The sequence below is a fragment of the Dipodomys ordii genome, unplaced genomic scaffold, assembly GCF_000151885.1.
Source record: "Dipodomys ordii isolate 6190 unplaced genomic scaffold, Dord_2.0 Scaffold11, whole genome shotgun sequence".
Taxonomy (NCBI): Eukaryota; Metazoa; Chordata; class Mammalia; order Rodentia; family Heteromyidae; genus Dipodomys; species Dipodomys ordii.
This window is the reverse complement of record NW_012267227.1, coordinates 11,655,537-11,671,527: the sequence shown is the minus strand read 5'-3', so window position 1 is coordinate 11,671,527 and position 15,991 is coordinate 11,655,537. Positions and strand designations below refer to the sequence as shown.

At 46.5% G+C, this 15,991-nt stretch overlaps 1 protein-coding gene and 1 pseudogene across 1 annotated transcript in view; one reads left to right on the top strand and one right to left on the bottom strand.

Annotated features, from left to right (window-relative positions):
- Window positions 1-15,991, bottom strand: part of Hdc (histidine decarboxylase) — a 25,324-nt gene continuing 9,333 nt past the window's right edge. The window contains exons 3-11 of the mRNA XM_013010120.1: window positions 13,920-14,067; window positions 13,245-13,379; window positions 11,861-12,004; window positions 10,217-10,283; window positions 8,701-8,863; window positions 8,524-8,614; window positions 2,431-2,529; window positions 1,170-1,271; window positions 1-1,016 (exon numbers count right to left, since the gene is read on the bottom strand). Of these exons, the coding sequence (XP_012865574.1) occupies window positions 279-1,016; window positions 1,170-1,271; window positions 2,431-2,529; window positions 8,524-8,614; window positions 8,701-8,863; window positions 10,217-10,283; window positions 11,861-12,004; window positions 13,245-13,379; window positions 13,920-14,067 (1,687 nt within the window). The 3' untranslated portion in view covers window positions 1-278. The remainder of the gene's footprint in view (window positions 1,017-1,169; window positions 1,272-2,430; window positions 2,530-8,523; window positions 8,615-8,700; window positions 8,864-10,216; window positions 10,284-11,860; window positions 12,005-13,244; window positions 13,380-13,919; window positions 14,068-15,991) is intronic.
- LOC105980907 lies at window positions 7,119-7,611 on the top strand (annotated as a pseudogene).

Genomic DNA, 15,991 nt, shown 5'->3' with positions numbered 1-15,991 from the left:
TTTGACATTCGATTTCATTTCACAAGCTGAATCACAGAAGCTGCCTGTCAGGACGTTTCCCTCCAGCTCTTTCTGTCTGATGAGGGGCTTGGAACCTTCTGGATCATCCTGGCTTTCACGCTCCATTGATATATCTCCTGGTGGGTCATGAACCCACTCTGAGAATCTGTATCAAACGTAAGGAATTCCTTCCCAGGGAAAATGCACACACAGAAGGGACCCAAAGCTGCGCAAACCGTGGAGACACATTGTTTGGCATGTAGCGGGAGGCCAGGCGTTTAGACCATGGCTTCCAGGGCGCAGCAGGGCAGGTGCAGTCCACACTGGGAACTGCATTCAGGGAAGCTGGGGACGCTGTAGAACTTGATGAGCTTCTTGAAGGCGCTCTTCTTCAGCAGCATCATCTCTTCGGGAAACCTGGAAAAGATCCTCACCCGGGAGGAGCTCCCACTCTTTCCAGAACCCTCTGCGGACGGTGATTTCTGAGCATGCGTCGGCATACTGTTGCAGCTGAGAGATCGCACCGTCTTCTTCTTATTCTGTATGCTCAGATAACTGAACAAGAAGGACGACAGCTTGTGCTTGGGGACACCCGGGTCCTGGTCTTCAAAGCAGTCATCCAGTGGGTCCAGCCAGGTATCAGGATCTTCTTTCTGCGCAGGACAGGCTCCCCCACGCTGTGGCTGCTTGATGATCTTCCTGGCCTGGGCAGGGTCATCCCCTCCCTCGTTGGCAGATGGAAGAGATATCCCATTGGCCAAGGCTTTGGGGCCCCTGATTGGAAGGATGAGGCTCCTAGCCTGCGGGATTGGTTGGGAAGTACAGTGCTGACTCAGGACGCGTGTGGCTGCATCACAGATGAAGTTCCAGTCTCTCAGGATGTCATCCTTGGTGGTAAATTGGGATGTCACAGTGAAACGAATGATCAGCTTGTCCTGGATCACGGCAGGGATGAGGAAGAGCTGGCCGGCTTTGGCTATTTCCTTCAGCACACTTTCTGTGAGACAATTAGGACCCTGTTTGGGGGATTTAAAAAAAGAAGTAAAATTTGCATCCACCTCCTCTGGATGGATTCCCCCACAGCTCACGCATTCGGGGGTTCAAGGGACACAACCCACCGGCAAACACTGGTGGGTGCTGGCCTTCCTGGGGCCTTCCGATGGTCTTACCTTTAGACGGAAAACCACCAGGCCCAGGTGTCTCTTGGCAGGAATTTCAAAGAAAGGGTCGTTTCTGACTAGAGATTCGAAATACTTAGCCATTTCAGTACCCTGGGGTTGTGAATACAGAAAACAACAAAAACAAAAACAGATGAATCACCAAGCAAAGGACCAACTCTTCCTAAAGGTGTACGCTTCGTGAATAGTTAAAACCATAGTTGAGTGGCTTCTGTCCTTTTCGTTTGTTTGGTTTTGGTGCCATCACCGGGGCTTGAACTCAGGCTGTAGGCGCCGTCCCTTCGCTTTTCTGCTCAAGGCTAGCACTCTACCACTTGAGCCACAGCTCCACTGTCAACCTTTTTTGGTGGATAATTGGAGATCAGACTCTCCCAGGCTACACTTCCCCAGGCTGCCTACAAATCCAGTGCCTCCTCTTGCCTGGTGAACTCGTATCTCAAAACCTCAGAACCCAAAAGCCATAAGCTTGGTGACTCAGACACACAGCCTCTTATCCTAACTCCACAGCCTCTCCACTGGCCAGGGAACAAAGGAGGCTCCAAGCTCAGCCCTCTGTTCCTTTTTCCCAGCCAGGAGCTTTACACAGGCTGTCTCTGCCTCAAAGAAAACATTGTTGCTCATGGAGATAAAGTCACCGTGGGCTGTCACAATCTTCCATATATTAAGCTATGTTTCCCTTGCCTAGACAATCTCTCCCCATCTGGTACCTAAAATGCCCTTCCATCCCTTTCTTTCTCATATTCCACAGAGAACTTACTGCTACACATCATCTACACTACGCCTTTGTACCTGGTTGATAGGTACTGAAGTTTCAGCTTGGGGCAAAGCACATATTCTGAGCTGGAGGCTGGTGGCTGATACCTGTAATCCTAGCTACTCAGGAGGCTGCAATCTGAAGATCTAGGTTCTGGGGCTTGAACTCAGGACGTGGACACTGTCCCTGAGCTTCTTTTGCTCAAGGCTAGCACTCTACCACTTGAGCCACAACGCCACATCTGGCTTTTTCTGTTTATGTGGTGCTGAGGAATCGAACCCAGGACCTCAGGCATGCAAGGCAAGCGCTCTACCACTGAGCCACCTTCCCAGCCCACTGGAAAGCGATCTTGGATAATGAAATCCCAGGAGCTCCTCTACAACTGAGCCAGACTCAGAGAGTCCCCTGAGCAGGTCTACAAAATAGAGACAAGACTTCTTCCCCATGAGAACAGAGAGCCACTCGGGCTCCACCCCGCGCAGTGTGCGGGCTACATACATGTCTGACGTGCGCCTGAAGATTCTTCACCCCAAAAGAGCGAATCACAAACCAGAGCTTAATAGAGCGAAACCGTCGGCTCAGAGGAATCTGCCAGTGCTGGAACCAAAGAACACAGTGCTGGGTTAGAGACAAGGCCGTTCCATTCCCTTAGGCACTCCTGGGCATTCTCTGCTGACTGCCCAGCCCTCCAGAGATGGACACTGTTGCTATAGCTCCTGAGCCGTTGCTAAGGAACAAGCCACAGCATCTTACCTAAAGGATGCTCTGCTATAAAGGTAGCCAGGACTCCCCTGACCAACAGCAAGCCAAGTAGAAAACCAAGTCTATGAATTTGAACCAATGAGAAAAGTACTTTGCTGAAACGGATGCTTCACATTTTACCCCTGCCCAGAAACTTAAGAGAGAGGCAATACATCTTTATTATTATTATTATTGTAAAGTATGGGGGGGTTGTTTTGTTTTTTGTCGGTCATGGGGCCTGAACTCTGGGCCTGGGCACTGTCCCTCAGCTCTTCAGCTCAAGACTAGCGCTCTACCATTTGAGCCACAGCGCCATTTGTGGCTTTTTCTGCTTATGTGGTGCTGAGGAATCGAACCCAGGGCCTCAGGCATGCAAGGCAAGTGCTCTACCACTGAGCCACCTTCCCAGCCCTGTAACGTGTGTTTTAAGTGTCTTAAAGAGCAGAAACTAAAACTGTTTCTAGCCAGGTGCTGGTGGCTCACACTTGTAAATCCTAGCTACTTCAGAGGCTGAGATTTGAGGATGACGGTTCAAGTCAGCCCAGGCAGATTAGACTCGAGACACTCCTATTTACAATTAACCAGCAAAATGTGGGAAGTGAAAGTGTGGCTTAAGTGGTATAGCATTAGCTGTAAGCAAAAAAAGCCAAGCAAGAGCTCAAGGCCCTTACTTCAAGTCCTGATACCAGCACAAAAATATATAAAATAAAATTTCTATTGTCACAAAAATGTATAGTTGAAAGTATGGGAGTCAACTAGGCACTGGTGGCTCATGCCTAGAATCCTAGCTACTCAGGAGGCTGAGATCTGAAGATCAAGTTTGAGACTAGCTCAGACAGGAAAATCCTCAAGACTCTTTATCTCCAATTAACCAGCAAAAAAGAAAAGCTGGAAGCAGAGCTGTGGCTCAAGCGGTAAGAGTGCAAGCTTTGAATGCAGAAGAAAAAAAAAAAAGCTAACCCAGGCCCTGAGTTCAAGCCCCTGTATCAAAAAAGAAAAAGAGAAAATAAATTACAGTAGTCAAGAACTCAGACAATGAGCCCCTGAAGAGCTAAATTTCTCCGCTCACCCCTGCCACGAACAATAGATGTGACTTATATCAGGAGCTGTGGCTCATGCCTGTAATCCCTAGTTACTCAGGAGGCTGAGATCTGAAGATTGCAGTTCAAAGCCAGCCCAGGCAGAAAAGTCCGTGAGACTCACATCTCCAATTAACCACCAGAAAACTGGAAGTGACAATGGGGCTCAAAGTGGTAGAGTGCTAGCCTTGAACCAAAAGAGCTCAGGGACAATACCCAGGACCTGAGTTCAAGCCCCATAACCAAAAAAAGCCCCAGGACCTCAGTGGCTTATCTGTGACTCAGAACTTATCTCCCAGAGCATGGTATGGACCAAGCATAAAGGAACTCAGACTAGTTGTCCATGAGTGACTATTTGCTGTTCAGATACTAAACCATATGAGCTACAGTTCACATCTGACTAGCACCAAGAAGACCCTGTATTTAATCACAGGGCTTTGTCTTTTGTTCTCATCTATTCAATTGTTTTTGGGGGTGTTAGTGGAATTCAAATTTGGGCTTGCTAAACCAATGTTTTACGCTATGCCTCAGCCAACATTATCCTTATTTTTCCTAGTGAGATTCTTGGGACACTCAAGCCTTTAGATTTCAAAGAATTCTCCAATTCAGTGCCTTGGTTAGACCCAAGATTGACCCTTTGTTCTGATGACCAAATACCAGATTCAACTTGACCTTAAAGTTCAACATTGTGGTTAACCATAGATCTGAAATTTCCCAGTTTCTCAAATATGAAAACAGAGCAGAACATTTGCAGCTGTTCAGATGAGTGGTTTCCAATCATTTCTCTCCTTCAAGTTGTCAGAAAGCATCAAAGAGTAAATATTCCTGACAAATATTTATCTGCCCGTCTACCAGATTACCAAATCCTCACTAATGTCCTCATCTTTTACTGCAGTTTTGCTGAGCCAAACACAGAAAGGATGGAGAATATTTCTGCATTGATGGATAATATTTCTCCTGCATGAAGTTACTAATACTTCTATCAGTCACTCAGCAAAACTCTGTACAGTAAGGTCCAGCTGCCAGACTTCCACCAGCCAGCAGAGGGCGTCAAAACCTGAAAAGTAAATCCCTGGAACCAGGAATAAATAAATCTCCATTTCTTGTCTGTCCAAAGGGCACTCAAGAAAAATCCTGTTCAGAGTTGTCTCAAAATGCTTTCTGTTTTGGGGAAAACTGGCAACTCTATTTCACCAGCAAATTAGCAGGAAGAGGCAGGGAGGGTGTTAATGTGGATCCCTTCGCAAACTTCTTTGCCCAGTTTTGCTCTTCTTGTCTCTGTTCTGACCCAACTATTCAAGCCTGGTCCTGGCCACTGTTGCCATTGATCAGGCAATTTGGGCTGACGCAGGCAGACATGGTTTTGTTTAATCTGAGATGCTGCCCACACTCCTCTGTGTCGTTCCAAGGCTTCATGGGTGTCCTCCACTATTTGAGCTCTTTGTACTGTTGAAGAGGAATGGGGTAGAGTGGAGGGGAGCTTGGTTGATGGCAGAGAAACTGACCCTTGATTTTTGGTGTCTGGTGAATCCCAGAAACTAAGCTCCTGAAACTGGCCCTTTTGCTCTCAAAGCAGGGAGGGCTTAGCTTCTGCTTAAAACTGCTGCAAAGGGAGAGAGGGAAAGAGGGAGAGAGAGAGAAAGAGAGAGAGAGAGAGCGCGCATACTTTGGGCATGGGTCAAAGTAGCCATGAGAACACCAGGATCACAACAAAGGTGGTTCCATTGTTCTAAAAGTTTCTTCATTGACCTGAAGTATCAATCTACAAGATTAGAGATGGAAAAGGATATGTATAAAGCAGCACTTGGATACAGCAGCAAAAATGCTATAGCTTCCTCAGACCAATACTGGGTAAATTTAATGTTCTTTTTCTTTTTTTTGTAACATGATTTCACTAGGTTGTCCAACCGGCCTCACATTTGTGATCCTCCCTACCTCAGCCTCCTGAGTGCTAGGATTGTGGAAATGCACCACTATGCCCAGCCCTCATTTAATGTCTTTATAGGTTACCTGAAAAATAAAACGCACTGTTAATATAATGTTCACCTGGATGAGAATGAACCACAGGGAGTTCTTGAGATGGTGTGGTAAATGCACAATCAAGTTAGCCCGAAATTCTAAATGGGCAAGGGCAAAGATAAACCCTTTAAGGTTATGAGCCATTCAAATTTGTTTTTAAAAGGAAAATGGACATCATTTCATGCTCAGGAACAAAAGTTAACCCTAAGAAATAGCTAGTGTGCTGGGAACCAGTGGATCACGCCTGTAATCCTAGTGACTCAGGAGGCTGAGATCCAGAATCATGGTTCAAAGCCAGCCTGGGCAGGAAAATCAATGCGACTCTTATCTCTAATAAACCACCAGAAAACCGGAAGTGGCACTGTGGCTCAAGTGGTAGAGCACTTGCCTTGAACTGAAAATCTCAGGGAAAGTGCCCAGGCCCAAAGTTCAAGCCCCATCATTGACCAAAAAAAAAAAAAAAAGGAAAGGAAAGGAAAGAAAGAAGGAAGGAAGGAAGGAGAAGAAAATAGCTGCTGTGGAATTGTTTTTAATTTTTCACTTAAAATTATGCTGAAACACCTACCAGCAAAGACAATGGAGATAAAAGAACCATTGTTCCCCAGTCTTCATTGACTTCCAGAATGAATCTGAGTCAAGAGTGAGCTGGTCTAATGGGTTGATGATGGCGCTATCATCTTAGCACTAGAAGGGCAAGCCACTTGAACAGTTGAAGGAACTAAGACAGGAATCATCTCCCCACCCAGGGTGCCCCTTACAGACATCAGGTATTGCTCTCAGAGCTTCAAAGTGTGGATTTATTCAGTTCTTACAGTGAGACTAAGAAGCCAGGAGAGGAAAACTAGACACAGAATATAAGTTACTTGGTTTAAGGCCACATAAGATAGTAAAGGAAGGGCTGGGAATGTGGCTTAGTGGTAGAGAGTATGTATGAAACTATAGATTTGATTCCTCAGTACCACATACACAGAAAAGGCCGGAAGTGAGGCTGTAGCTCAAGTGGTAGAGTGCTAGCCTTGAGCAAAAGAAGCTCAGGGACAGTGCCCAGGCCCTGAGTTCAAGCCCCACGACTGGCAAAAAAGAAAAAAAGTTAATGAGGGAGCATAAATTGAAAGATGGGTCTTGCCTTAGCACCTAAATGCTTGTGTGTGTGTGTGTGTGTGTGTGTGTGTGTGTGTGTGTGTGTGTGTACACCCTTGAACTCAGGGTCTGAGCACTGTCCCTAAGATATTTTTTACTCAAGGCTAGGGCTCTACTACTTGAACCACTGCTCTACTTTTGGCTTTTTGGTGGTTAGTTGGAGATAAGAGTCTCACAGAGTTTAGGCGCCAGCGAGCACCCGGGAAGATGGCGGAACGCAGTCACAAGTCCGTGCTCTTCGTGTGTCTGGGTAACATTTGCCGGTCACCCCATTGCAGAAGCAGTTTTCAGAAAACCTGTAGCTGACCAACATGTTTCAGATGATTGGAAGACAGACGGTGCGGCCATATCCACGTATGAAGTGGGAAATCCCCCTGACTATGGAGGGCAGAGCTGCATGAGGAAGCGTGGCATCCTCAAAGAAGACTTCGCTACATTCGCTTACATACTGTGTATGGATGAACGCAACCTGAGAGATCTGAATAGAAAAAGTAACCAAGTCAAAAACTGCAAAGCTAACATCGAACTGCTTGGGAACTATGATCCACACAAACAACTCATTACTGGAGAGCCCTATTATGGAAAGGACTCTGACTTGGAGCTGGTGTACCAGCAGTGTCTCTGGTCCTGCAGGGCCTTCCTAGAGAAGACCCACGAGGCCAGCACTGCCCACAGCCAAGCCAGCGACCCACCCCACTAATCCTGTGCGTAAGTATAGTGCTGTTCCTTAGCCTCAGCCCCTGTTGTTTCTGACTTACTGCTCACTTACTCTTTCTTCAAAATAATTGTAGGTGACAATTAGTTGTATTTGCCCAAGAATAAAAAGGTTGGGTTTGAGGAAATTAGTTGACTAGTTGAACTTCTCACTTTGCTGATTACAAAACAGTGGAACAAGCAAATATAGGAGAACAAAATACAACTCAGTGAATTAATAATGACTGAGCTCCGGAAGACCTGGACAGTTTGTTCCACCTGGCATGTTGCTGTCTAGCAATGTAGCGCCACTGTTCCCTGTATATCGTGCTGACCTGGGCTCGTGCAGAGTCATAATAGCTCTACCGATAGCAGCTCCTCTGCCTACCAGAGAAATGTTCTAGATCAGTTTACTCACAGTACACACTTACATGTTTAGGACAGAAGCAAGGCATGGGGTACCTGTAAGTCCAGCACAGGGAAGCTGGGGCAGGAAGATCGTAAGTTCAAGCCAGCCTGGGTAATAGCTTGCCTCAGGATAACAACACAAAATAAGGAAGATTGGATTGGTGAAATAACTCTTTAGCCTTTTTACTGCTTGTTGCTTTGTGTCTAGTTCAGTTCATGGGAGTAAGAATATTTGCTCCCATTTGAGCCACTTTGCCTCCTTTAAGAATTGAATTCTATATTGGAAGTACACTTGTACGCAGGTTACCTTCGGCCAGTAGGGAGTAGGTTTTCCATACACCTGCAACTTAACTTTGGTGCGCCATCAATTAGCTCACCTCACACTATCAGGATATTTCAGAAAAGATTGTCTTCAAAATAAACTGTGGAGTTACATAAGGAAAAAAAAAAAAAAAAGTCTCATGCTGCCTTCTGCAAAGAGACCCCAGGGCGCCCCCTCGTGGCCACTCACCATGAAGTCAGTGGCGGCACCTGAGTTAGCATGCCTGAGGTAGACAGGGTTCACGCTGAAGGTCTGTTGCAGCTTGTATTTGTCCTTCACCCTGTGGGTTTTCCAGATGGTATATTAGTGGCTCAGGTGTCTCAAGGAAGCGAAGTGGCCCTACCTGGACGTGGCTGCTGCACTCACCAGAGGCCGGTGCAGTCGAAGTGCACCATCATCCACTTGGATGGATTAAAGGTGAAGGAGTCTGCATACTCGATACCCTTCAGGAAGTCCCGGAACTCGGGGCACAGGAAGGCCGTACCTGCATAAGCAGCATCGATGTGGAGCCACAGCCCCTCCCTGGCACCTGAGGAAGCAATGGTCACCTGCTTAAAGGCGTGGCCTGATGGGGAAATGGCCATCAGGATGAGCTGGATGAGCCGCAGGGGGAGGTGGGGAAGGGGGGAGTCAATCTACCGAAACTTCACCCTGGTGTTTCTCCTCTTTTTCCTCTCCCTGGCTAACCTAAAATATTCCCAGCCTCAAAACCCAACTGCCCACCCGTCCAGAAAGCAATGTGCATGCATCTAATATGACAGTTAGATGGATGTCTGTCTGTCTTCTCTACTGGGTTTGTCACTTGGGGATGAAGCAAGGGGGTTTGGGTTTCGTGTCTGCCTCTATCTCTCCGGTGGTTTCCCCCGTGCCCCCCCCAACTTGCCCCCCCCCACCTGCCCTTCTCTTCTCCTTTTCTGAAACAGAACAGAAAACGATTTCCTTGTGCTTCATTCACCCTGTGCTTTAGATACTGCCCGCTGCTATACGTAAATGGCCACATCCAAGTTAAGACAAAACCTTCAAATGACAAAAATCTGAAATTCCTCTGCTATTGTTTGTTTGTTTTGTGCTGGTCCTGAGACATGAACTCCAGGCCTGGGTCCTGTCTCTGAGCTTTTGTGCTCAAGGCTAGAGTTCTAGCACTTGAGCCACAGCTCCACTTCCCGCAGTTTTTTTTTTTTTTTCTGATGGAGATAAGAATCTCACAGAATTTCCTGCCCAGGCTGGCTTCGAACCAAGATCCTCAGACCTCAGCTTCCTAAGTAACTAAGATTACAGGCATGACCCACCAGCACCCAGCTAATTTGGATTTTTCATGTCCCACAAGGCTTATGTGTTAAAGGCATGATCACAGGGTGGTACTATTGGGAGGGACCCTTTAAGGGGTGGGGCCTTGCGGGAGGTCCTGGCAGAAGGCATTGAAGAGGGAGGAATGACCCTAATGTTCTCCTCTCTCCCGTGATAAAGGGAGTGGTTGTATTTCACCACAGGCTCCCTCCATGATATACTGCTTTTCTACAAGCTCCAAAGTGACAGTCCACTGAAACCTCCAAATTAAAAGCCAACATAAACCTTGACTCTTCACAAGCTCATGATCTCAAGTATTAGGTATAGTGATGGGAAGCTGACGGACATGGGCTTTCCCTATGGCCTTCTGGGAGACAATGCAGAACACAGTAGTTCTAGATCATGCTATACCATTGGTAAAAGTCCTGTGACCTGGGCTGCCCGGAAGAGGCCCTTGGTAACCTTTGAGGATTCTTCCCCTATCTCTGAATTGACTGAAAAGGTGAGGAAAAATAATCCCACCGAGCTAGTTTCAGGTTCTTGTATTAAGAAACATTTCAAAATCTATCTCTTGTCATTGTAGCCAGATACTTACAGATGGGGCCCAGTTCGGACAGGCAGTCAAATGCACAGACCCCGGTGGTGCCTAGTGTTGCACAAACCTGCAGGGAAATAAAGCAATGAGCATGGGAGCACTGCCTCATGGAAATACTGGGCCCAAAAGAAATGACTTTGCCACCAGTGGCTCACGCCTGTAGTCCAAGCTACTCAGGAGGCTGAGATCTGAGGATCATGGTTCGAACCCAGCCTAGACAGGGAAGTCCATGAGACTCTTATCTCCAATTAACCACCAGAAAACCAGAAGTGGCTCTGTGGCTCAAGTGGTAGAGCGCGCTTGCCTTGAGCTGAAGAGCTCAGGGACAGCGCCCAAGCCCAGAGTTCAAACCCCATGACCAACAAAACAAAACAAAATGACTTTGCCACAATCATTACCTATCACATACATCGGTAAAACTTTATTTTACCATCACCCATGATAATAAATACATTTTAGATCACAACCTAGTCCACACACACACACACACACACACACACACACACACACACACACGTATATATGTATGTATGTGTTTGAAATAAAAGTGTGGTTACATGAATGAACTTCAATTCTTTCTATTCCATTTCTTTTCAGTGCTGGATATAAACCACAAATTTTATTTCATAACATAGCAAGGAATAGCAACTAAGTCATAAAACAGCCAATTTGCCAGTGGCTCCCACCTGTAATCCTAGCTATTCAAGAGGCTGAGGTCTGAGGATCAAGGTTCAAAGCCAGCCCAGGCAGGAAAGACCATGAGACTCTTATCTCCAATTAATCACCAAAAAGCCACAAGTGGCGCTGTGGCTCAAGTAGTACAGTGTCAGCCTTGAGTGCAAAAGCTAAAGGATAGCTTTTTTTTTTTTTTTTACCTTTTTGACTTTTTTGACCCTGAGTTCAAACCCCAGTACCAAGAGAAAGGAAAAAGAAAGGAAGAAAGAAAGAACTCATAGCCGGGCACCAGTGACTCACACCTGTCATCCTAGCTGCTTAGGAGGGTGAGATCCAAGGATCCCAGTTCAAAGCCATCTGAGGCAAGAAAGTCTATGAGACTCTTTTGTGTGTGTGTGTGTGTGTGTGTGTGTGTGTGTGTGTGTGTGTGTGTCTGTGTGTGTCGGTCATGGGGCTTAAACTCTGGGCTTGGGCACTATCCCTGTGCTCTTCAGCTCAAGGCGAGTGCTCTACCACTTGAACCACAGTGCCACTTCTGGTTTTCTGGTGGTTAATTGGAGATAAGAGTCTCACAGACTTTCCTGCCTGGGCTGGCTTTGAACCACAATCCTCAGATCTCAGGCTTCTGAGTAGCTAGGATGACAGGTGGGAGCCACTGGCAAGTTGGCCAGTGACTTATAAATTTTGTGACTTATAAGTTGCTATTCTTTGCTATGTTATGGCACCCGGCATCTATGAACTCTTATCTCCAATTAACCAGTAGAAAACTGGAAGTCGAGTTGTGGCTTGAGTGGAAGGGGTTCAAGCCCCATGACCAACCCAAAAAAAAAAAAAGGAAACTCATAAAGCGTTATATTTAAGGATCTTTCCATCTCTGTTTGCAGCATGGTACTTACCAGGGTTCTTCCAAAATCCCTTGCTCCCAGCCAGGTTCTATCATTGTCATTTCAGGGACATGGATTGACTTACAAAGACAGGCACCAAGCCACGCCGTTTGTCTTCCTCCATGGCTTTCTGCAGCGCTTCCCCTCGGAGCGAGAAGTTGTCATCCACAGGCAGAAATTTCACCTTCACCAGGGAAATCAAACCAGCCTTCTCTACTGAGGAGTGAGCCTAGAAGGGAGCCATGCAAAGCTGTTAGCCAAGCGTCATTCTGGACAGCCAAGACAGGACTGGCTTTACATCTATCATCTCAGCTCTCGGGTAGCCTGGGTAAAAAAAAAAAAAAAAAAAACAGCCAGGGACTGGTGGCTCACACCTGTAATCCCAGCTACTCAGGAAGCTGAGATCTGAGGATTGCCGTTCAAAACCAGTGCAGGCAGGAAAAGTCCATGAGACTCTAATCTCCAGAAAACCAGGAGTGGTGCTATGGCTCAAGTGGTAGAGTGCTAGCCATGAGCTGACAGTGTCCAGGCCAAGAGTTCAAGCCCCACAAACAACCAAAAAAAAAAAATCTGTGAGACTCTATCTCAACAACAAAACTGGGTGCACACATCTGTAATCCCAGACATGTAGATAGCAGGATCATGGTCCAAAGCTGGCCCCAGGCCAACAAAGCAAGAGCCAATCTGAAAAATAACAGAAATAAAAAGGGCTGGAAACCCCAATGCCTAGCAAGCATGAGGTCCTGAGCTCAAAAACCTCAGTACAGCATTAAAAAACCAGCCAGGGAATGTGGCTTAGTGGTAGAGTGTTTGCCTAGCACCACGAAGCCATGGGTTCAATTCCTCAATATAACATAAATGGAAAAGGCCAGAAGTGGCACTGTGGCTCAAGTGGTAGAGTGCTAACCATAAGCAAAAGAAGCTCAAGGACAGTGCCCAGGTCCTGAGTTCAAGCCTCAGGACTGGGAAAGAAAGAGAAAGAAAGAAAGAAAGAAAGAAAGAAAGAAAGAAAGAAAGAGAAGTCATCCAGAAATGAACTCACCCAGAAATAGTTGGAAAAATGAGAGGAAGGGAATCAAAAACAAACATTTAAAAATTGGCTATCAGTGAGGGAAAGGTGACATTGTCCAAAAAGAAATGTACTCTTTACCTAACTTCATAACTGTAATCCTTCTGTACATCACACTCTGGGCCTGGGCACTGTCCCTCAGCTCTTCAGCTCAAAGCTAGTACTCTACCACTTGAGCCACAGCGCCACTTCCGGCTTTTTTCTTTTTGCTTATGTGATGCTGAGGAATCAAACCCAGGGCCTCATGCATGCAAGGCAAGCGCTTTACCACTGAGCCACCTTCCCAGCCCTAAAAGACTTTTAATAAACTAAAATAAAAATTGGCTTGCACTTTAGTTCCTAGAGTCCAACTTCCAGGCCCGAGCTGCCCTGAACCCCTGTCCGATGTCAAAATACTCACCTGATCCGAGGCATAGGCAACAAGACGGGCATTCAGAGAAGACTCGTCAGCATCCGGCTCAGAAGATTTCATTTCTAGGATTTTGTTCTTCCTCGCTGCCAGCAAAGCGACCAAAGTAGACTCACTGACTGTGCTCTGTGGGATGATTACCAAATGGGATTACCAATGGTGGCCTTTCTATATCCTCCTCCAAATCCCCTGGCTTCAATAATGTGTGTGTGTGTGTGTGTGTGTGTGAAGGAAACACAGAAATTCTCTCCTAAAAGTTTCTCTTGAAAGGTGCTAATATATATATATATATATATATTTCTAGCTACTCAAGAGGAGGCTGAGACTTGATCATTGAGGTTCAAAGCCAGCTCAGGGAAGAAAAAAAAATCCATGAGACTCTTATCTATAATTAACCACCAAAAGGCCAGAAGTAGAATGAGGTTCAAGTGGTAGCATGCTATCTATGAGTAAAAAAAAAAAAAAAGCCAAGCAAAGGAGAGAGGCTCTGAGTTCAAATCCTAGTAGTGACACAAAGAAAGAGGGAAAGAAGTCGAAGGAGGAGTGGCAGAGGTCCAAGCTCTGACAATGGTAGGGATGGGATTGACCATCCCCGCTGGGGACAGGGTTGGCTTTTCTTCCATTGCTTAGCCCTTGTATGAGATGGAAGTTTGTCACCCAAGACACCTGCAGGACGCCTCCCCCCTGGCTCCCAGGATGGTGGTGCAGGAAGTGATCTGGGAGTCCTAGCATCTTCGCCAGCCAGTCCATCACGTTCATCTCCAGCTCCGTGCAGGCAGGACTGGAAGCCTGGGACAGGGAAAGGAATGTCATCTGCACAGTCGCCATGGTACCAACCGGTCCCCCCCTGCCTCAGAAGCACAGGGGTCCGTCCCCACCCTTGCCTGGCCAACATGGTACCAGTGGGAACGTCCATGGAGAAGCGGTCAATGTCAGCCCAGAGCCCACCTCTATCCACCCCCTGCCAAAGAGGCCAGGAAGGAAAAGAATGTTGCCCTCAATGAAGTGGATTCTCCAGGGTTCTATGGCAAAACAACCCTACAGATGATTTGGTTCTCAAGTCTGTAAAATACCCTACTGAGCCAGGCACTGGTTGTCTCACGCCTGTCATCCTAGCTACTCAGGAGGCTGACATCTGAGGATTGTGGTTTGAAGCCAGCCCGGGTAAGAAATTCTGTGAGCTATGTGGCTCAAGTGGTAGAGCTCCAAGCTTGAGTGTATGCGTGAAAAAGCTAAGGGACAGTGCCCTGGTCCTGAGTTCAAGCCCCAATACCAGCACTAAATAAAAACAAACAAATACATGTCACCTGCGGAGCACTCTAAAGCTCAAGGGGCTGTTTTCACTATGAAAAGGAGTCTGGTGCTCTTTCCTGGAAAAAGATGGTTAACACTCCACTCACTCTCCCCTACCCAGCCATGCATCTACCCTATGAAAAGTTCCCCCTTTGAAATGCAAAGTAGTTCTGGGAGGTTTGGGGGCACAATTTAATGTCGGGTAGAGCTCAGGAATTGACATGGGCAATCTTAGGACAGATCTTCACACACACACACACAGACACACACACACACACACTCACACTCACACACACATACACAGTGGCCAGCCCACAGGGGAAGTTGTGGCCCAGAGTCCTCTGTATGTACAGTTAAGGTCACAAACTGTAGCAATAACTACATCTCAGACCAAATCTCATCTGTCTTTATAAACTCTGTGATCTCAGAGAGATAAGTTACTTATGCCTCAATTTCCTACAGAATCTACAGAATGGGGCCACTATTGGTGATTCTACAGGACTAAAGGATTAAATAAGATCACTTGTATTAAAGAGAACGCTTAAAGAATATTGCCTTTATTCATATTTTAAACATATATTTTTTTTTACATTTTCAACTGACACGCCTTATTTATATTTAGCTAGATTGGGCACCTGTGGCTCACACCTATAATCTTAGCTATTCAGGACACTGAGATCAGAAGATAGTGGTTCAAAGTCAGCCTGGGCAGGAAAATACCTGAGACTCTTAGGTAAAAGTATAATAGACTTTTCCAGAAAACCACACAGACATTCAGGTGTAAAGAACAAAGAAAAGGTTTATTGCTGGTAAAGGGACTGGCAAGATCCCTTCTCACAAGAGAGGAGTGAAAGAAAGTGCCGGCATTGTCTGAAGCGACCTATATAACCTACTGAGGCTAGAAGGGGCTAGAAGGGCCTTGGAGGCAGAGACCCTGGTGTGGATGCCAGGACCAAGGGCTTCATTATGGCAGACTAGGGTATATGGCTGCTGCCCAAGTAGTAGATAAGGGGTCCTGCAGCTGCCCAGAGCTGAAGGTCACTGTAAGGGGCTCTTGCTACCTTAAATGGAGGTAGCTGCCCCAAAGATGTGCCATTTCAAGGAAAAAGAGGGGAGAGTTGGAGGCTGCTTATTTACTGCTTTTACTAAATGGGCCTAGTGTTGCCTAGGAAAGGAGCATGCTCAGCTGTGGAAAGGGGAAGGAACACGCTAAGCCAGCGGAAGGGAGTTTATTACGCTCTTATCTCTAATTGAGCTCCAGAAAGCCGGAAGTGGTTCTGTGGTTCAAAGTGGCAGAGCGCTTAGCCTTGAGCAAAAGAGCCCAGGCCCTGAGCTCTGACCAAATGAATTAAGGTAATTAAGTTAAAATAAAAATCTAGGGTCCTTGTTCCTTGTTTCCAGAGATCAGGACAAAATAATGACCGTCCCTAGGATGCCACTCCATT